The sequence below is a fragment of the Erigeron canadensis genome, chromosome 3 (genome assembly GCF_010389155.1).
Source record: "Erigeron canadensis isolate Cc75 chromosome 3, C_canadensis_v1, whole genome shotgun sequence".
NCBI classification, from domain to species: Eukaryota; Viridiplantae; Streptophyta; class Magnoliopsida; order Asterales; family Asteraceae; genus Erigeron; species Erigeron canadensis.
In genome coordinates this window covers 19,588,232-19,610,042 of record NC_057763.1, presented here as the reverse complement: position 1 = coordinate 19,610,042, position 21,811 = coordinate 19,588,232, and the positions used below count along the sequence as shown (strand labels likewise).

At 32.4% G+C, this 21,811-nt stretch overlaps 2 protein-coding genes across 2 annotated transcripts; one reads left to right on the top strand and one right to left on the bottom strand.

The window, feature by feature from the left end:
* Window positions 1-11,723: 11,723 nt before the first annotated feature.
* Window positions 11,724-13,876, bottom strand: LOC122594386 (putative aldehyde oxidase Art an 7). Its single transcript, XM_043766850.1, has 3 exons — window positions 13,484-13,876; window positions 13,028-13,194; window positions 11,724-12,915 (listed from the first exon to the last, which is right to left on the bottom strand). Exons 1-3 carry the CDS (start codon window positions 13,874-13,876, stop codon window positions 11,724-11,726), a joined length of 1,752 nt encoding a protein of 583 aa, XP_043622785.1.
* Window positions 13,877-17,813: 3,937 nt separating this feature from the next.
* On the top strand, window positions 17,814-21,181 carry LOC122591637. The gene is made up of 9 exons (XM_043763896.1): window positions 17,814-17,898; window positions 17,974-18,149; window positions 18,267-18,271; window positions 18,958-19,062; window positions 19,158-19,286; window positions 19,360-19,409; window positions 19,519-19,616; window positions 20,144-20,428; window positions 20,626-21,181. The coding sequence occupies exons 1-9, from the start codon at window positions 17,814-17,816 to the stop codon at window positions 21,130-21,132; spliced, it is 1,440 nt and encodes a 479-aa protein (XP_043619831.1). The 3' UTR covers window positions 21,133-21,181.
* Window positions 21,182-21,811: the final 630 nt, after the last annotated feature.

The following is a 21,811-nucleotide window of genomic DNA, read 5'->3' as shown; positions in this document are numbered from 1 at the left end:
TCTCTTTCTTCTTTCTTTCATCTTCTTCCCTGGTCAACAAACACCCACACAATCAATCACCCACACAATCAATCGGCATGCATTATTGTTTGTGTGGAAATCCATCTATACTTCAAACATCATGGACTCCTCTTATCCCAGGTAGAAGGTTTAATGTCTATTCCAACAAGGTAATGAATTGTGGCTTTTTTTGATGGGTTGATCCACCTATGTATTATAGAGCGGTCGAGATAATACATGGGTTATTAAGAGCAAAAATCAATCTTGATGCTCTGCGTACAAGAGAACACCAAGTTAAAAGCTTGAAGAGGTACCTAATTTTTAGTTGGATGTTCTTTCTTTTTGTCTTTATGTCACACCCTGAAAATGTCGGTGTGAGCTTAATCAGGATCACAACACAGATTGCAAGTAAACGACCTCTATAATGAGACTTTTTAAAAATATCATTAATGTATTTCATTCCATTTCCTTAAAAAGGATACGAGTTCACAACTTTTGTACAAATGAGATTTTATTTAGCTAAGATAATAATAAAACATCTCCATTTGTATTTGTCCATGTTTGTGTTTGTGACTCCAAAATATGCATCAAGTATATATGCATCACATAGTTCAAGTACATGAGAATACACACAAAATACGTCAACAATAATGTTGGTGAGCTCATAGGTTTTATAACCGAAATATCCGTGGATCACAAGATTTCCCGCATGATAAAGTACGCATACGATATCATGAAATAGTTAATAACAACGTGTCATGCTAATGCCTTGAATCGATACCTTAACAATATAAAATTTACCCCTCTTACGGTGCTTATGCTCAAAACACCACGCTGATATTCAAATATTATATGTCCGTTATCCGGTTAGTGCGACTAACCCAGAAAGGGGTGTCAACCCAAATAGTACTATTTATAATATTCGCGCTGCTGTTTCTCGATTCAAGTTCACAGGGGATTTTAAAGTGAGCAATATATAGGTACATAAGCATGCATTTTAATCACTTGTGTCCATAAAAAAAATATGTGTATTCTCATCCCAAAGTTATAGTTAAAAAGGGATCTATGAAACTCACCTTAGCGTTAAAAAGTAACGAAAGATAACGGTGATGATGATGACGACGACGAGCAAACAACTAGCGAAAAACCCAAATTCCTAAACACAATTAGGTTTTGTTTTATATTCTTGGCCTATCCTTAAGAGTTTATAAAGTATTTGTCTTAAAACATAGTTACTTATTAATACGCTTGTCAATGTAATTTATTTCATATAATTACATTTTGTCATATATAAATAAAGTTATAAAAGTTTATATATATATTTTAAATGATCTTAAAAATATAAGTTGAGATATTTTGATAAAAATACTATATTTAAAGATGTATTTTAAAACCAACCATAAAATAAATACAAAAGTGGTTTTATAAATTCCGTAATCATCAAAAAGAATATATTTTCCTTTAAAGTATTAAATTTATATATTTGTCCAAAACTCAAAAATATATGAATATATATAACATATGATTTTATATAAAATAAATAAATAAAAATAAAAATAAAACTTAAACTTAGAATAACTCAAAATATGTGTAGATATTTAGTTTCACATTTATGTAAATGTGCAACAATATTTCTAAAGAGTTATTAATCCACAATGTTCAATAACTTACTTAGTGCCTAATCATATAGTTTTTACGTATTAAGACTAAGTCATGGGGAAAATTAAGTTAAATAAGTTGACAAGCATACTAACATGTAACTTAAAATCATAAGGTTATATAATGAGTGTATTGAACAAGGCTTTGTAGAAACTTACAAAGAGAGAAGGCTTTATACACTTTTAAGATCAAAAATGATCTTAAAAGGGGAAGAACACCAATATAAATGGTGGAAAGCTTAGAAGATGAAGTTGAATCCTTGAAGAAAATGATAAGGTGACCCTTTAGAAGACCACTTGAAGATTATAACAACTTTGTTGAAGAAAACTTGATGATATGAGATCAAAGTGACCAAACTAGCAAGAACACTAAAGCTAGTAGGATGAAGATAGCCATAATGTGGACTCAATCCCAATGAAGATGATACAAATATGGAGCCCCCTCTTAAGAAGATATGAAGATTTGAAAACCCATAACAAGAACTCTTGATAAAAATATGAACTTGGAGATCAAAGAGCACTTTCTAGCTTACTTTCTAGTATAGAAACCTTGCAAACACTCTATGTTTTGCTTAGCATTCTAGAATTATTATTGTAATATATATTTAGTAGTAAAAGAGTATAGAAGTAAAGAAAGATAAAGAATTGTGAAGAAAGGTGGTGTATGCATGGGAGTATTTATAGGCAAGTTTGAGACTCCATGAGTTTGCATGGTGTGTGAGTGTGTCGAAGTGGGGGAGGGACTAAAGAGCAAGAATGAGGTCACAAAAGGTGGTGAACATGGTGGTCAAAGATGGTGGTACAAGGTTAGTCTTAAAGGAGGGTTTTAAGGAGGTGATTGGAAGAAAACTCTTGCCATTCTTGTGTGTTAGCCGAAAAATCAAGGAGACCAAAGGGAATGTAGTGTGTGATTTTGTCTAGTAATTTAAGGAGGTACAAGTGGTACAATGGTGGTGATGTAATGGTGGTGATGTAAGTGAAAAGAGTTTTAGGGAGTGATTAATATCAAGAGATTTTCTAGTAAATTAGGCATGTGTTTCTTCATCCTAAAGTGTTTGTGTCGTGGGTTTTGCAAGAAGAAAAAGAGCTCATCAATTGTTATTTCTAGTGTATTATATGGTGACATGATAGTAGTGTACTAGGATATGATAGAATTGAATATACTAAAGGATTTTTGTTGGATATCAAACTTGAAATCCTTTCTATTTTTCTAGTTGCTAGTCGTGGGTTTGGAGGGAGAAAAGGAGACCATATTTTATTGCAATGTTGTTGAAATGTATAGTAGTAAGTAGAGGTAAGGTGATGGTGTAGTTTGGTTGCTAGAGATTTAGACATATTAGAGTAAATCATGGAAATATAAGCAAACTTGTAAATTTTACTTTCATTTTATTCTAGTGTAGATCGATCAAGAGAAGGAAGAAAAAGGGGCTCCTTGTGTTGTATCTATCTTGGATTTCATGTATTAATGTTGGCAAGTTGATAGTCAAATGATGGTGAATCAAAAAGAGATTTGATGGTACAAAAAGTCTTGTATGCTACTAGCTCACTTTCCCATTTTTCTTTTATGCATTTCGAAATGCGTATATGCATACATATAATTATTTTGTCAAGTTCCTTATATATAAATATAAGCATTTGTATTACTATGTAAAAGTGATCACCTAATGAGTTTTTGTTTCTATAATGGTTTTATAAGTATTTATGAAAGTTTAAAGCTAAAATAAGTGTCTTAGCAACTAAACTAGTCACTGGATATTTTATTTCGCTAATTGTTCGTTATCAATGATTTAAAATTTACTAAGGTAGTTCATGTAATAGTTTGACCGATAAATAATAAAATAAAAGCTTAATATACACTTAATCACTTAATCATGCCTTAATTCCTTAAATCATCTCATAATTAAAGAAAGATTAACTTAATTAATCTTGATTAAGAATCGAAATTTTTACGGATGTTACACTTTATATTCTGCATCTAAAGTTGTTAGCTCTGCAAGTAGTTTGAAGTTAGTTGTTTGTTATGTGTTATGCAATGTAATGGTATTGTAATGTACTGGTTTTTAGTAATCTGGATTTTGTGGTGTAATTTGTTAATGTAATTTTGGAATTGTAATAAAGCTGGACTGGTTGGTGTAATTTTGTGGTTTGTTTAATTTTAGCATATACTGCATACATAAGTCATAAACTGTATAAATAAGCATAAACTGCATACATTAAGCTTAAACTGCAAAAAAGTGTATGTTTCTGCATACATAAACTGCTTAAACTGGTGTAATGCATAGTGCAATAAACTTGGACTCGTGGTATAATGCTTAAACCAGTATAATATAGTTTTGTGCATACATAAACGGCTTAAAATGCTTAAACTGCATACATACATAAGTCATAAAATGCATACAAAAACTGCTTAAAGTAATTTGCCATTTAAACCAGAATTTGCTTCTTACAAAGCATCAAACAAGTGGCACCAACATAAGTCATACCAAGTTATACATAAGTCATAACCTAAATACTAGATAAGTCATACCATAATTGAAGGATTAGAGTGTGGGGGTTTCTTTAATTACCTTCTTACCCTTGTCAACTTTATTATCATCTTGAACTGTGCAGATTCTTTTTCCGTGGTTACTTTATCTGGTTTTTCAGGCCAAAGCAACACACTCTAATCCTGCTTTCATCATTTTTTAAATACCTTAATCCCCTTATACTTTCAACTGCATGCTTCTTAATCAACAATCTAATCTCTTTAGGATCCAGAAAAGCCTTCCCAAGATGAAATGGACACTTGTTCAAATTTCTGTTGAGATTTGTTCAATTTTCCCAGTTCTCTGTTTCTAGCATTACCATCATCTCCACTATCATATTGATCAAAGTCTATACCCACAACATCCTCATTAATTTCTAAATCCTCAACTTCATTAACCCTGTCACTTGTATCACAATTTTTTTGGAAAAACTCATCACCATTGACAGTATTAGGGCCTGTTTTTTCTGCATTGGGTTCGCTCTCTCCATTAACATTATTAGGGTCTTTTGTTTCTGCATTGGGTTCACCCTCAATATTGACATTACTAGGTCCTCCTATGTCAGATTTATCACTTTCAACATTTACGTCATTCTCACAGTTTTCTTGAACAATACTACCTTCCAATAATAGTCATGTAAAATTTCTAGGTGCGTACATTAACAGCCTCATCATCTTCTATCTCTTCAATAATTACATTAGAACTCACATTTGGATCCCAAAATGTTCCCACTGTTGACACACTATGCTCAATGTATATATCAAACATTCTTACTTCTTTTTTAACAAAACCAATCGTTTTTATTACATCATCATCACTACCAAATGGTAACATACCTTATCCAAATCCTTTTTCTCAGGAGTAAGAAAATGATAGTACATGACAAGCTTCTTATCATAACCTAATTTCTTAATTAAAAAGTTAAATTCGTGGACAGAGAAGTGATCAGAGTCAATATAACCAGCAATTACCTCTTTGCCCATAACATACAATCTACCAGGAGGACTCGTGAATAACCCACCATGGTGAATCCTTATTGAAATCATAATGGGATACATCCCTGTGGCTAACCAAAAAATAGATATAATAAGTAATCACAATAAGTGTGCCCTAATTCTTTAATATCTTTCTCTCTCTCTCTCTCTCTATATATATATATATATATATTGAAAGAGTAGTTAACCAAGCTTTCTAAAGCACTCCTCAAAACCAAAGCTATGTTCAAATATTGCCACATAGGATTTTAGTTTACGTGGCATCTCCATATTTTTTTATAATATTTATAATACATAAATAAATAAAATTAGATAGATCTTAAAAGATTTGGCAACAAAATTTTAATCCCAATTAATTTCAACTATATATTAAGAAATAAATTATAGAAAATTATCTAATCTTATATTAAATCACGTACTAACCAAAAATGAAGACTATTTATATTTATATCCATAATTATAAATGAATTGTTACTTAAATAATATTTAAAAAAGATAAAAACAAAAACATTTACACAATTCGTTTCTTGTGCTTAGATAGGTTCTCTATTTTAACTTCATAGGTAAATTACTTTTTAATATTATTCATCTTAATTATAATTTTTAATATTTTTCATATTGTATTTTTTTAACATATATTTATCTATGACATTATATTTATGCTAACTAAACTAATCTTATTGGTTATCAATCTCAATATTAAAAACTTTAAAACCGCACAACTACAGAAAGCGCTTACTTGGAACTCTCCTAGCTCGCCATGTCAGAATTCTGATGTGGCATTACGAGAGTGATTCGGATGGCACGTCATCAACTACATTAGCATTTTACGTGCTGATGTGTAGGGTCCACATAAGCATGAAAGCCATATATGTACCCTTTATATTAAAGAAAAGTGATTTTTAGGTTTCAAACCTGCGACCTTATGTTCCGTTGCTAAGCACATTTGCCACATGAACAAAGGAGGTTTTGTTTAGAAATCTCAAACTCACTATTAATAAACAATCATTTTCAGATGGTTTTTTTGTTTAACAACAGTCGGATCCCAAAAATGTACCCTTTACTTTATAAAAAGGTTTCTGGGTTTCGAACCCGAAACCTTATGTTTAGGAGTTGCCCGTGTTTGTCACTTGAACTAATGAAGATTTTAGTTAGAATACTCAAACTAACTGTTAATAAACGCTCATTCATATAGCTTTTTTCTTTAAAAACAACCAGATCCCCGATCAGAGCCAACCTTTCCTGTTTTCAATTTTTGCATCTCCTTTTGAATCTTTGTAAATCCTTTCCTATATTATATTTTTTCATTTCCCTTCAAATCTCTACTCCCAAAATCTCTTCCTAAATTTATCTCTTTAGATAACCTCAAATCCTTATAGCTTAGGGATTTAGAGTTTTAAAATAATGGCTAAATCCCCTTATATCTCATCCCCTTATAGTTTTGGAATGTGTTTTCAAAAATACTAGCACGGTACCCGCGCTATGCGGTGGTGGTCGTGACGGCGACGGTGTGATGATTGGACGACTGTTGGTGGTGGAGCGGCGGTGAGTTGTGTATATACTTGATGTAAAAAGTTAATGGACATATTTTAAATGATAAATGACTGGCAGTGTAATTTAATTATTAATGTTAAGAGGATAGTGTATATGAAAGTATTTTAAGGGGTGTTAAGTGAAAATATTACATATTTTTAACATTACCAAAATAAAAAGGGTTATTCTTTTTATAATATAGTATAGATAAATCAAATTTGATTAAAATGGTTTTGAAATATAAATCTTGAATATTTATTTGATTTTCTTTTGAATGCTTGTGTGATTTATATATATCTATATAAATATTAAAACAATAGTTATCCTAGCATTTTAAAGTCTTCTATAATTTATAGCTATTTTTAAAAATTGCCACATAGGTCTTTATCCTAGGTGGCATCTCTATATTTTTTTACAATATATAAATCTACAAAATTATATTATCTAAAAACTATTAAATTAAATAAAAATAAAATCTATATATAAACAAAATCTTACAAAAATAAAAGTAAAAAACCACATTCTATATCATAATAGAAACCGTATGAATTTAAAATCTATTTTTAAAATTGGAAAATATTTGGTTTTCAAATTATTTATTTCTTGATTTTACTATCCAATATAACCAATAATATATATCACATTGTAATATAGTTTTTTATCCTTTTCGTGGTGGTAATTTTACGATTTATAAAAAGTATTATCAATTAGTAGGTGAATTCAACGTAATTTGAATCATAGGTTTTATCTTTGTAATCTAATTATAATTTGAATTTGGTTCCTAACTATATCTAATTAAAGCTTTTCAACTTTTAAGAATTTTATTATTTGATGAAGTAAGTTTTATGAAACTATTTTCTTTGAAAGAGTGTGATGAACTTCTAATAAGTCACATATTACTTTGCAAAAAATAAAAGATCGTTATGATTTTACATTATATTTATATTTTAACTTCATTTTATGTTCATTAGTATTGCATGAAGTATAATATGTGATAGTTAATATGAATATTTGATAACGTATGTTTTTATATAAATGCAAAGATTTTCATAAATAATAAGATTTATATTTTGAACTTATCTATTTCAATAAATGTAAAAATTTACATTTAATGATAATATAGATTTATATGTACATGCCTAAATAATGTATAGCTGTTAGAAGTTATTATAAATATTCATATAACTAAAACAATATTTTTAAATAACCGCACATCGTGCGGGTAAAAGACCTAATATATATATATATCGTTGTTTTTGTGTGATTTATTCGATTATCTTTTGAATGTTCGTGTAATTTATATATATATATAGAGAGAGAGAGAGATTCTATGATTTATATGTATTTATCGATGTTTGAGATGTGACCAGCCTTTACCCAAGCTTAAACATCCAAATGATTGTATTAATATGATTATCCAATTTCGGTCCAAAGATCTTTACATTTGGAAGAGTTATCATTCTGACCATTAATATAGTTGTATTACAATGACCGCTATATTTTGCTCGAAGTTCTTTTAGTATGACATTCGGTTTTATACTAGATTATAATATTTTATGTATCGTATATTGAGGATGGCAACAAGGTTAATCGATGTCAAATGTCACGAAACTTTAAGGGTTCATGTGATTCATGCTTGGTGGCAAAATCCTTCCGATAGGAATCCAATGTTGGAACTCATTCTTGCTGATGAACAGGTTTGTAACGATTAATTCTCAACTAAACTAAAACAATAAAAATGTTACCATATATATAGGTGTATCTCTTATCATTTGATTGATTTAAACTTGCAGCTGGTTGAATGCCCGCTACATTGAAAGGCAAGAAAGCTATTTCTCAATGGCAACATGTCTTGAATGATGGTGCAGCTGTTTCAATAAGGGCATATTATGCAGCTTCTAATGGGTCGCAAAGATATCATAAGTATTAACCGACTTCACATCCATAAGTATATAATGGCTCGCAAAAGATATCATACGTTTTCAGGTTAGTTATATATTGTGTTATCCATATATGTTGTAATGCCATGTGATGTCATTTGATTTTAGCTTCTTTATGAGATGCCTTAGTTTCTTTCTTATTTTATATACTCATCTTTTCTTAATTCTTTTTATCATTTGATTATTATCTAATTAAAAGTTGTTTCAGACCATTTTTAATATTTCACCATATACGTTTTCAGGTTAGTTATATTTTGTGTTATCCATGTTCGACTCTCATTGAGCGCTACCGTCTCTGCATGAATACCAGAAGACGGGAGTTTCTTGTTTCAGGTTGTTGCTCATGGAGCATGTATACGATCCCAGTGGAAGCCTTCAAAGATAGTTAGATGATGAACTACGTACGTGCTAGAGTATCTTTTGTAGCCCACCCATAAGCATTATACAAAGTTTATTCTTAGTTCTATATATCATTGGTGAAAAGCATGAAATGCTTTACATTCAGTAGGCTTCTTTTGTACCTATGTATTCCAGTAGGCTTCTTTTGTACCTATGTATTCCATGTGAGAATAAATTTTACAGTAATTTATATTGACTAATAACCTTCATTGCTTTTTGACCGAATTGCTATACTAATTTTTTTTTAAATACTATCTGTCATGAGATACTAAATTTCTTTGTATCCTGAATTATTTTTGAGCATGTCGGATTGAAGTGGGAATTTAAGGCATGGTTAACAATTAGTTTAGTCTATTTTAACATCTTTTTCTTATAGTAATCGCAAATTCTATATTTAGACAAGTTAAGGAAAACTTGATAGCAATTATGTATAAGTAATCGACGAGATACAAGATAGTTCGCAGCAACGTACGGGTTTCACCTAGTTTATAATAATTATATAAAACTTACCATAGTTTTGATATGATTTAGCTCTTTATCATCATTCTTGTTTCACGACTTACCTCTGAAAAGGGGTAACCCATTTTCATCAATGGGGAGTTTTCATCGGCATCCATGATTTAATTGATTATAGTTTAGGGATTAGGAATGATAAAGAGTAATGTGGGAGGGACGGTTTATTAGGGTTTTTTGTGATTTGGGCGGGTATCTTTATAATATGTATCTATATTTTGGGGGAAGCTATTTATGTTGTTAAACGGACGATTATACCCTTGCGTGGCTCGCACGTGAAGGGTTTTAACGGCCATTTTTAACATAAGTTATACATGAACCTTACCCTATATATATATATAAATATATAAATGTTTGGCCCCATGTTTATGGATTAAATAAAAAAAAGATGTGAGGGCTCTACACCCAAGCTTGGGTGTCTAACAGCCATATAAACCCTAACCTCTCTCTCTCTATATATATATATATATACATACATACATATGGGGGATGATAATATAAAGCTGTTAGGTATCTAAGCTTAGGTGTGGGATACACAAATATTGTTTTTTTAAACCATAAAATTCACGGGGCCTAAGCTTTTATTCATTAATAAAAAAAAATATTAAAAAATTTGTATGTGAGGAGATCCACACCTAAACTTAGGTGCCGGACAACCTTATATTACCTTTTCCATATATATATGGGGGAAGGGAATATGAAGCTGTTAGACACCTAAGTTGAGTGAAAAACCTCTCACATACCTTTTTTAAACCATTAAAATCATGGGGGCCAAACATTTATTTAAAATATTAAAATATTGGTATGTGAGGGGATTTTCAACCATGTTAGGTGCATAACAGCCTCATACTCACTTTTCTATATATATATATACAAGGTTTTTTACCCGCACCATGTGCGGATATTAAATTTATTTTTTAAAAGTTTTAATATTGACATTGAAATCAATAATATATATAATGTTCAACATTTAAATACCAAAAAAAATTAAACTTAGTTGAACATATTTAGAAACCTAATGGTGTTGTGCTACTTGGATAGTGAAAATTAGTTTAAATGAGATTGACAGTATCTTGTGGCTGCATATTTGCTTTAAATATCGTATTTGATCAGGAATAATTGTAATTACAACCCATGTTTTCATTAAAACAATTGTTACCCATGAAAGAAATGAACCTGCATAACCCATAACTTCAATTAATCAAATTGTGATATCATTATCTAGTTAAAAATATTTAAATTCCTATAATGAAACGATTTTGATAATATACGATTTGATTAAATGAATCCAGGATCAAAAAAGTTAGATAAAGAATATTGCCTTTACAGGGAAAAAGAAAAGATATATAGAAAATTTAAACTCATATTTAAGTTTATACGGTTTTAGTTTTCTTTTTTGCATATGGGATTTGTTTCTTAAATATAAGGGATTTGGTTTCTTAAGTTTGTGTATAAATATCTTTTTTATTTAATATTTAATGGATAAATATTGTCAAAAAAAATGTGATAATGACACATAGGATAAAAACCTATGTGGCAAATTTTAAAAATAGCTTCATATTGAGGAGGGCTTTAAAAGATTAGGATTCCTATTGTTTTAATAAATACTCCCTCCGTCCCAATTTAAATGTCCACGTTTGACTGTCCAAGTCAATCTTTCGCAACTGTGACCATTAATATTATTTTTTTTGTTTTATAATACTTAGCGAAAGTTATATCGTTATAAAATATATTTAAAACCTAACTGATTCATATATATTACATCAAATATTACATAATATAAATAGAAAATCTAGACGGTCAAAGTTAAACAAGAAAGACCCAAAATGTTAAACTATGACATTTAAATTGGGACGGAGGGAGTATATAGATATTGCCATCATTATCATATCATCAATCGTATAAATTAAAAGAAATTATATATATGTGAAACAACTTCTGTTACATAACTAATTAGCTAAGTTATGAAACAAATACAAATGGCCTATACTACATAGGCAACTTTAAAAAAAAAAAAAAAAAAAAAAAACCTAAATTTAACAAATTACATAAACTAATACAAAAACATCTGATTAACAAAAGGTTTATTGGCATTTTATTGTTGAGCTAGAAGTCACATATAAAATGTTGCCTTAGTACCAAATGAAGCAATAATCTGTCTTAGTCGATATGAATCCATAGACCTTGACTTGGCACACCAAGGTAATTCACAAACAAAATGTAGTAACCAGGAGGGGCAATGGCACCACTTGCTGGTGCAACAGCATTAATAACATTTTCCTCAACTGTTGTTATTGCTGGAATAATCATCCTTTGGTTTTGAGAGAAACCATGAGTAGTAAAAGGTGGGTACAACATTGTTAACTTAATTTCACCTAATGCAAAAGGTGTTTCCCTTGGAAGAGTGGCTGTAACCCTGAAAGGTGTGCCATATTTTAAGATAACATCTGTGGCATCGACGGTGATCGTTGGTCGTTGTGGGTCTAGTGCAGGGTCTAAGTATGGAGGGGTGAATTTCTCGACCCTAAGTTCAGTTGGGTATTCGACGTTGTATGTGTAGAATTGATGCATGTTACTTCCTGCAACCAAAACTTGAGTATTGGGCAACAATGCAGCGCAAGAATGATACATTCTGGCTATAGTTGTTGGAGCGAGTTCTTTAAATCTTTGGCCCATTGGTTTGTAAGGTGTGTATAAAAGAGGGGTAAGATTAGCATCTGTTGAATCTTCCCAACCCGAGGTACCTTTTTGGGCACCGTTAAGCATCAAAAGATCGGCGTTTGCAAGGTGTATTAAGTCACCCATTGTTCTTGGTGATGGCATTTCTTGTTCATCCACCCAAGCAGCATTTGGTGCTAATGGCTGGATTCTATGACAATCTTTGAGTGCAGGTAGGAATTGTTTTTCTGTAACATGCCTTGCGTCGACGAGTTCATATGCATTTGGGACATTACCGCCACAAATGACAATTTCAGGATTCAGTCCTTGGTTATCAGCGGTAAGTTTTAATGGGAGAAGAGCCGAGGAACCTGAAGGTGGGTAATTACGGGACCCACCTGGTAACTCAGGATACTCACGAACGACTTGGCCCGTTTGTGGAGCAAAGCTGATGGCCCTATTGTTGGCAAAAAGGAATACATTACCATCGGGAAGGAGAAAAAGAAATGGGTACAAGTTGTTTTCGACTGGTTTGCCTGGTCCTAATCCAGGCGTTGTAGTTTCCTTAAGGAAGGGGAGATCGAATCTTTTTGGTTGGAACTCCATTTGTGGTGGTACTATCTCGTAGCTGTACGAGTCTCGTCCTCCCAACACTATTGCACTCCCATCTTCCAAAACTTGGTTACTTGAATACCTGCAATTAACGGATTCTTTCAGCTATATTAAAAGATTGTTTTATCTGTTTCACTTTAATATTGTTTTATCTGAACCAGAACCTATAAAACCATAAAAGAAGATTACCATACCATCGACCATCAGCAAGAACATTCAATCTGGTGTCAAAGTCAGACCTAGGATCATCATTGTTAGCAAGAACTCGAATAGCTTTATTACCACTATAGGTCCCTCCAGTCGCAACCAGGTTACCATTCGGCCACAAGTTTCCTGATGAGCACCATGCATCTCCCTTTAACTGTAACAAACATAATGCACATATGGACATTTGATCACATTCCATGCATCTTATCAACCAATTTTTTATGGACCATAACTGGAGCCAGTAATTTTATCTGGAGGGACGAATTTAAAAAGTTAGTCTTATCTTTTAAATGTTTTCAATATATTCTTTTTTTTTTCCTTTTTAAAGGGTCAAAATTCCAAATATACTTGTATCGAAATCAAGGAAAGGGCAGCATCCTACACTGCCCCCATGTTGGTTCTGTCTCTGGACCATAATCATGAAGCAAGAAATAAAAACAAACCGTAAGGGGCCTATATAGTGACGTCTTCCAGTCGTAAGCAATGGCATGAGCATAACAATCGGGCTGGTTGTTTTGATCAGGGTTTTCGGTGCAAGGAACACCCTCAGGCAATTTTAAGGCTGAAGGCCCAAGCGATGTCGTATCAAACCAGATAACCTTATCATTAGGCATCAATTGCAATTGCATGGCAGCAACGCCAGCATCCGGATTATCAATGGCCCATTGGCCCAAGAATGCAGACTCGATTGCTGGTTTGGTGTAATCAGATCCACCATCATTTATACCAGGTTCTGGCTTGTTGGGGTCGACTATATCACCTGGCTGGCAAAAGACATGAGAAACAAGTATTATAGAGACAATGAACGAAAGATTCGTTTTTATTAATGAAGCCATTGGAGCAAATTAGTTAGCTCTCTTTGATTTTTTGTTTCATTTTTAGCATGATTTGTCCTTTTATATATACTTTGATCTCCTAATACAGATGGTCGGGGTCAAACGAACTTAAGTTCCTATGAAAATGGTTTCTAAATATAGTTTCTAGACAGAAGCATTACCATTTAATCTAAGCTAAAGACCAGGGCTTTTTTCTATATATAAATTCATGCATAGGTCTTTAATTAAATTGCATCTTTGCAACATTTGACCATTTTGAATTTTTTTGATAAATAGATTACGTATAAAGTTTTATTGCTAGTCAAAAGTATTTTAGTTGCCTAATCAAAGACTAATTACTATATATTGAACACTATGCGATTTAAGAGTTAGGACAATACTTAGGACTCTTTTTGTAGTGAAAGAGGTTTTTCTTATAATTTTGGGTTCCATCCGATATATTTTATGATGTATAACAAAATAGTTTGCTGTTAAAAAAAAAAAAAAAACTCACAATTTCTTATTGTTTACCATTTTGAATTTTTGATAAAAAAAGTTTTGAATATGGTTGTGAGAGATTAAGAGTGAAGAAAAAAACATAGCTTTTCAATTGAGTATCAAACGGAAGTTAAATAAACCATAATAAGACTAAGAATTATCAAGGTGGAAATGAAGTAGTGGATGTCTCAATAGACCATTTTGGTGACTGTCTTTGTTTACAAGGCAAAAACTTATATGATGAAAATGGATTGCCAGGTAGACTGGTTAGAGAGTAAAGCACTAAAGCCTGGTTATGACCCAACTCTAAAGTCCAGTTATTATACTATGAAAATGGATTGAGTCTTGGTCAAAATGATTGATAATCATTTTTCTATATGCTAAATTGCTTTACTTAATAGTTAATACTATACTAATAATACTATATAGTTTAGTTATAAAAACTTGTATGGTACGTTTTTTAAAACTTTCAACTTTGATATACATCAAATTCAAAAATAAAAGTTAAGCTTTAATTCATACTAGTCTAATGTCCGCGCGTTGTGTCGGCGATGAACGGTGCTGATGGTGTTGATTGCGGCGATAGAGATGGAGGGCGGCGGTGGAGATGGAAGGCGGTGGTGTAGGCAGTGGGCTTAGGGTGGAGATGGAAGGCGGTGGTGGAAGGATCGGGTGTGTGTTACGATTACTCAGGAATGGGGGAAAGAGGTTAGCTTTATTTTTAAGTAAGGGTATTTTTGAAAGGAAAAAAAAATGCTTAATGTCTTAATCCCTATTCTCTTTATAAGGGATTATAGATCAGAGGTCGGGATCGATGGTATAATACATAAGGATTATTTGTGATGATATGTTTCTTATCGGGTTCTCGCTTGTTAGGGGCCCGTCGTACGAGATACGAGACGACATCATCAACAAGCAAGGGTAGAGCCGGATGAGTTTCCTTCTTTCCTTTTTAATATATATCTAATTAGAATATTTTATGAAGGGGTAAAAATATAAAGCAAATGACGTTTTTTATATATTTTAAAACTGACGTGATACTGATATGACCAAAAAGAATGAGTAAGAAAGGATTACTATAGGCATAGGCTAATGGGTTAAGTCTATCATTCCTAAACTATATCCATTTGTTTTTCTGAAACCTAAACTATATCTTCTTTTATTTTTTAACTTTGTTTCATAACATCCAGCTTATCTCATCCATTTCAAAATAATTAAGCTAAACATGTTCGAACACAGACAGGGATAACTTAATAACTAAAGGCCACCTTAGTTGGTCCAACCCAGCTGGACAAAACCTAGGGTTATTACTCCTATAAGTCTCATGATTAAGGAAAACTCGTCCATCTGTCTGTCCGTAAACGTAACAAGGGATTAATGGTAATAGCCCTGTGGTGGGAGGTCGATCTTTTCTTGGGGTAGGTATGCAGTTCTAGGCTCGGTAGGAGCATTTGGTATATAATAAAGAAAATGGTCCCTCATGTTAAAAGTTACATGAAAGGAAATGTCTAAACTACCCCTCTATAAAAAAAACCTTAAATCTAAAACATCAAAATTCTATTATTCACACACGCAGACTCTCTTACATGATTACACGCGTACCGTTCACACACAAGCATGTACCTTGATATCCTTGCTCCGTAATAGATTAGTTGGTTGTTCAAAACTTAAAACCAGTGACTTGAACGGTCTCCTTTGAAGCCATCGTGATTGATAGACTCCCATGTTGGCATGTCCGTTTTTTAACCGAGTGTTTTAACACACTACCCACTTCCCAAAAACACAAAATCCCGCTGACAACATCAACATCTATATCATTAAATGCTATTGATTACACGTGTTCGTCTCCCCTTCTCTTTCCGCCCACAAAATCTGTTACGAGTATTTCTTTACTTTTGTCAGATTTTTTCTTATTCAAACATGATTTTACTCTCAAGCAATCTTTCCATTCTTGATCAGTGGATCCCCAGTTTGAAAGTAATTATGCTCCTTAATATATTATCTTTAATTGATTGTCCATGGTATCTCATAATAAAAGTTTCAAGGTGTTTGGTTTATTAATCAATGGGAATCAATTTGTAATTTGGATATAATATTGAATGGAAATGGAATTATATTTTAAACTCAACCTAATTTAATTAGAATATGACCACCTTTTTTAAGTTTGATATCTAATCTTGGAATTAAGCTATTGTAATTTATACCCTCATTTTCATTCTAATAAACCAAACAAACTCCACAATTTTGATATGTTTTGTGGATTTATGTGGGCCATTGTAACTGGCATTGGGATAATAATGATATTTAGAATAATAGTATATAAATATATATTGTTATTATAATTAGAGTAATAGATGCAAGTAGTAAGATATATTTGTTTATTATTTTGATAATGTTGGAAAAGTTCATGAATAATGATGTGGGTGGTGTGTGGTTGCATTTAATTTTACTCATGATCTATGTCCATAAAAGTTTTATGTATATATTGGTATATATATACTAGACAGGAATACAGGATTGCTTAAACTGGTGGGTTGATTTTGCAGCTTCAAGTCTCCCTGTCATTTGATTTCGGAGGATTCATTTCATTTCTACAAAATCTTGTAAGTTCATTGTTTTTAAAATTCTTACTGCTCCACAAATTCAGTAGCTACTTCTATTAATGTTATCTGTCTTTTCAGTATTCAAATAACTTTAATTATCATATACTGTATATCCGAGTATTGTGAAGATTTTTGTTAAACTACTCGCTTTTTTTAAAACACTTTTTACGCTGGTCCATCTTCAGGTTACGACTATTTACTTACTACCTTTCTCATATTCTGTGGGATTGAACGTCGTCGTTGTTATGGTTCAGTTTAGATGATACTAAATGTCTAGAATTATTTGGTTATGTGATTTCGTAATTTTATATTTATGTTGCATCCACTAAAATTACATATATGCTTATATCAACTTGTTGGCAGTTTTGATTTAAGATTTCAAGTCCCTAGTGGCGAAGCCAGGATTTTCATTCTGGGGTCGTCGAATAATTTTCATGATACTAACAAGCGTAAAATTATACAGTTACGGGTTGCCAATTACCTTTAAACCAAATAAATACATAAAATTAATACTGAAAATATAGAGTTTTATAGACATGGTGGTGTTTTGTAGAATTACTCACCAACATCTATTTATTGATTTAGTCTTAGGATCATCTTCAGTTCAATATTCTATTCATTGTTTTAGTCTTTGTATTGTATAGGACTCTAGTAATGGGAGACTTGTATGTTCGTGGAGGAAGTACACATAACCGAACAATAGTAAGTACAAATAATTGTATATCTCAAAATAACTTCACATTCATCATTCCTTTCTCAGATCCACCGTTTCCCTTTCGCGGAGGCTTATGATTTATGCTTGTTATTATTGAAACGTATAGGGCTACAACAATGGTAATGCGCTTACTAGTCTTTTTATGCCACAAGCATTGTTTGATGACATTATCTCCCGTGTTCTAGCGTTGAGTTCTTATGTAAGAAGTCGATTTATCCGCTTTTTTGGTGAGTACTTAAAAACGTTTCTTTGTTATTAGCTCTTTGTACACCTTTAAATAACCAACTTTTATGTTATCACAGAGGATCTTATTTACAGAGATGTTAGTAGATTCTCAGGAGATTTTGTGACTTGTCGAAATCCAGAATCTGTTAATGGGAAATCTGTCTCAGTTGGCTGTACATCATCTTCAACGTCAAGGAATCTTGGTACAAATCATGATAGAAGACATACCTCATGTCTTGAAGATCATTCACCTGTATATTCAAGTTGTGAAATTATTGAAAGGAAGATTTTTTATGGAGGTATCCACTTCCTTTTAAAAGGGTATTTCTCTATTCTCATTCTCTGTTTTTTCAATGTATCAACAATATAGGTTGCGTTAGTTACATGCCATTAAAGAGTTGCAGAAAGAGAATCGATTAGTTGTGACGTCCATTAGGGTCTACTATGCAAAAAATCCTACAGATACCCATGTCACACTATTCATATTTAATAGAGATGAAAATTTCAGCTTTCTCATTCAGTTATTCATAAAATATTCAATTTGTGTTATTTTTCATTTTTGTCGGGTGGAACAGATAGAGAGGATAATAGTAGTTTTAAAGGTATCTTACTATCTACGTTAATCGTATTATTAAAAAAAAACTAGATTATTTGTTAAAGGATTTATTATTTTCTTTGACGCATCAAGGACAAGCAAAAAAAAGATTAAAAAGTTTTGGTCTACAGGTCTTTCGGTCAATCCCAATCCACAGCAACCCGTCCTGGCTGTATGGAAAGTTTTCCATTATGACCCGTTCAACCTGCCCCTTTTTAAGCTTCTAGAAATACAGTTTATTGAAGCTTGTAGAACCAGGCTGTATTGATAAAGGCCTATCTGAAGATCGCTACCACAGTTTTGGGGAATATTTATGAACTACTGATCTATAATCTTTTTATTTTGATGAATTTTATATGACCTGTTCTTTTTATTTATGCTCAACAGTCAGTCTTTCTGTTATTATTTGGATAAGTTCTGTTCACTCCCCTGAATTCATTGTTTCTTGCGTTGCATACAATTGCAGGTTGGAACTCACAGGATTCTTTGTGAAATCCGCTTTGTTTTTAGCATTGGCTCCCTACCGAATCTCTTCTCAATGTGTTAAACATACACAAATTCGTGTGGAAACGTAATATAGTTGATCTTCTCATTCCAGCATGATTCTAAAGATCTTTTGACCTGTAAAAGTTTAACCTTAACCTTTCTATTTTTGGATATTGTCAGTATCCTCTCTCGAGTACAGACTACCTTGAAAGGTTCTTCAACGGATATCGGATGGATGCAGCGTGATCCCAATATGGATCCTGTCAAAGATGGTTCTGGTAGATTCTTAGAATTGTTATATTCTATAAGGTACCAACATTTGCATAAAGTTATGGTAGTGATAATGTTCTGATTTTTAATAACATTTTCCCATTTTGTTAAGGAATGGAGAGCACAAGCTGCCTGACTCATACGTGTATTTATTGATACCAGGTGAGAAAGCCTTTTGTTGTTTCTCCTACTATATTACGAATTCTGTATGTTCTTTGAATTAGATTCTGACAATTCTTCTATTTTCTGCAATATTTTTGGTATGTATCAGGATTATTTAGCAACCATGGTCCCTTATACTTTGTCAGCACCAAGAAGTTCTTTTCACGGATGGGCTTAGCTTGCCATATAGCAAAAATCCACAGTGAGGTATCATTTCTTAAATTTTGTGTTAAAATTAAAATATTGTGTTATATTTTGTGTTAAAATTAAAATATTGTTTATTTCACCAAGGTTTACTTTTATTTTCAATACAAAAAGTTAATGAATCTATCATTTGTGTATTTTGTTTTTTATTTATGATAGGATTAGGAGGCCATGGTATCTAGTAGAATCAGCAGAATGGACGAGCAAGGTGGGTTGGATAGTGGGTCAAACAAAATTTTTATGGGTTTTTGTATTTTGTTCAAATGATGAAATTTCCATATAAAAACCCTTTTTATGTCATAATATAATTTAATAGGTTTAGTGCATTATTATTACATGTCAAATGACTTTCAGCCCATTCAACTCATTTTAGCTATTTCCTTTTAAGGGAATATGTTTGATTTTGACCCATAAAAACTTGAACTAAATCAACCCATTCATTAGCAAATGAGTTGAAATTGCTACATCTAATTGATGGCATTGATACAGATATACTCTTGTATTGATTTTAGTCGGCTTTTGTTAACAAGGCATCAGTGGAGTACAATTCGTGGGTGTTGAAACAATATATAGAAGAGATCTATTGGGGCTCAGGGAAACGTGTGATGTTGCTTGGTCATAGCAAGGGTGGAGTGGATGCTGCTGCTGCATTATCGCTCTATTGGTGTGATTTGAAAGGTAAAGTTGCAGGTTTAGCACTGGTGCAGAGCCCTTATGGTGGAACCCCAGTTGCCTCTGATATGATGCGTGAAGGCCAGATTGCTGATAAAGAGACCAGGAGGATCATGGAACTCATAGTCTGCAAGATTATCAAGGTAAACCTGACATTTGACTTTTGACTTTTGAACTTACGATGAGGACAATTTAAATGATAGCTAATGTATGAACACTGATTATTAAAAGTTCAAACCAATGTAATCACATAATCAATTACAGAACGAAAATCCAAACACCCCCGATGTTTAAATGTGATAAAATGCTAGTTGGTTTATGATGTATTATTTTTATGCAGGGTGACATAAGATCTCTTGAAGATCTAACGTATGAGAAGAGAAAGCAATTCCTCAGCCAACACAAACTCCCAAAAGGAATTCCACTCATTTCGTTTCGCTCAGAAGCCAATGTGGGACCCGGGGTCATATCAATGATGTCCCATATAGCACACGTGGAGCTTCCTAAGATTTCCTTCTTAGGACATGGATCCCGTGAGTCTGACTACGAGGCAGCACCTATTGCGAAACAAGTACCAGTGGTGGTTCCTGTCTCAGCTGCAATGGCTGTGTCGGCTCTCCACTTGCAACTTCGTTATGGGGAGAAAAGTGATGGGTTGGTGACTTGTCGTGATGCAGAGGTCCCTGGCTCGGTTGTGGTTCGTCCCAACCAAAAAATTGATCATGCTTGGATGGTCTATTCATCATGGAGTACGAATCAAACTGAAGCTGATGCTTCCGAGATGTGTGAAGCTTTGCTAACGATGCTTGTCGAGCTTGGAAAGGTGAAAAACAACCATGCTAGTTAGTTTTATGTTTCCCAGTTTTGGTTTTTCTTTTGCTGTAAGTATTGTTAATCTTACCACTTTAACTGTTAATTTATTTATATACAGACAACATGAAACTACATATCTAACCTTTGGAGAAATCAAAGGGGGGTTATAGAGTGTATAATCATTTCATTATTTTTATGTTTGCTAGACAACATTGCTAGAAATCAAAGTTGGGTATGGAACTGTGGATTCTAATGGGTAGTTTCGAACCTCTTCTCTTGTTATGCCATCGATGAAGTAAAAGTATTAAATTTTGTTTGATGTTATCATTTCCAAACACCCCCCACCCCCCTTTTTATGCCGTCAATGCACTAGAAGTATTAAGTTTTCTAAGCTTTCTGAATTTAAAAGTGCATCATTAATTGCTCTATGGAGAATTTTAAGTTTTTTAACTTAGACTAGGATTAATTTTCATTTTTAGATTAAATCTAAGAGTTAAATTCAAATTACTTTTTGAATCTTGCTATTGATTTTAAAAGATAGGCCCCTTTTAATTTGGCCCCTAAGTTATTTGCATCTTGAATGGATCTCCATTCTTTTTAATTGATTACTATATTTTTTATATAAAACAACTAATCCGGTTTATCACCGATTCTGAGAGTCTTCAAAAACTACCTATCCCTTTCTCGTTAATTCGATTTCAAGTCATGAATTT

Excerpts from the sequence above, each read along its gene's own strand:
- LOC122594386 (XM_043766850.1), bottom strand. The coding sequence starts at position 13,876 with ATGGCTTCATTAATAAAAACGAATCTTTCGTTCATTGTCTCTATAATA. Across the intron at positions 13,195-13,483 it reads CACTATATAGGCCCCTTACG|TTAAAGGGAGATGCATGGTG; the intron begins GTTTGTTTTTAT and ends TGTTTGTTACAG. Across the intron at positions 12,916-13,027 it reads GTTCTTGCTGATGGTCGATG|GTATTCAAGTAACCAAGTTT; the intron begins GTATGGTAATCT and ends CGTTAATTGCAG.
- LOC122591637 (XM_043763896.1), top strand. The coding sequence starts at position 17,814 with ATGCCACAAGCATTGTTTGATGACATTATCTCCCGTGTTCTAGCGTTG. Across the intron at positions 19,063-19,157 it reads ACACAAATTCGTGTGGAAAC|TATCCTCTCTCGAGTACAGA; the intron begins GTAATATAGTTG and ends GGATATTGTCAG. Across the intron at positions 19,287-19,359 it reads GAATTGTTATATTCTATAAG|GAATGGAGAGCACAAGCTGC; the intron begins GTACCAACATTT and ends CATTTTGTTAAG.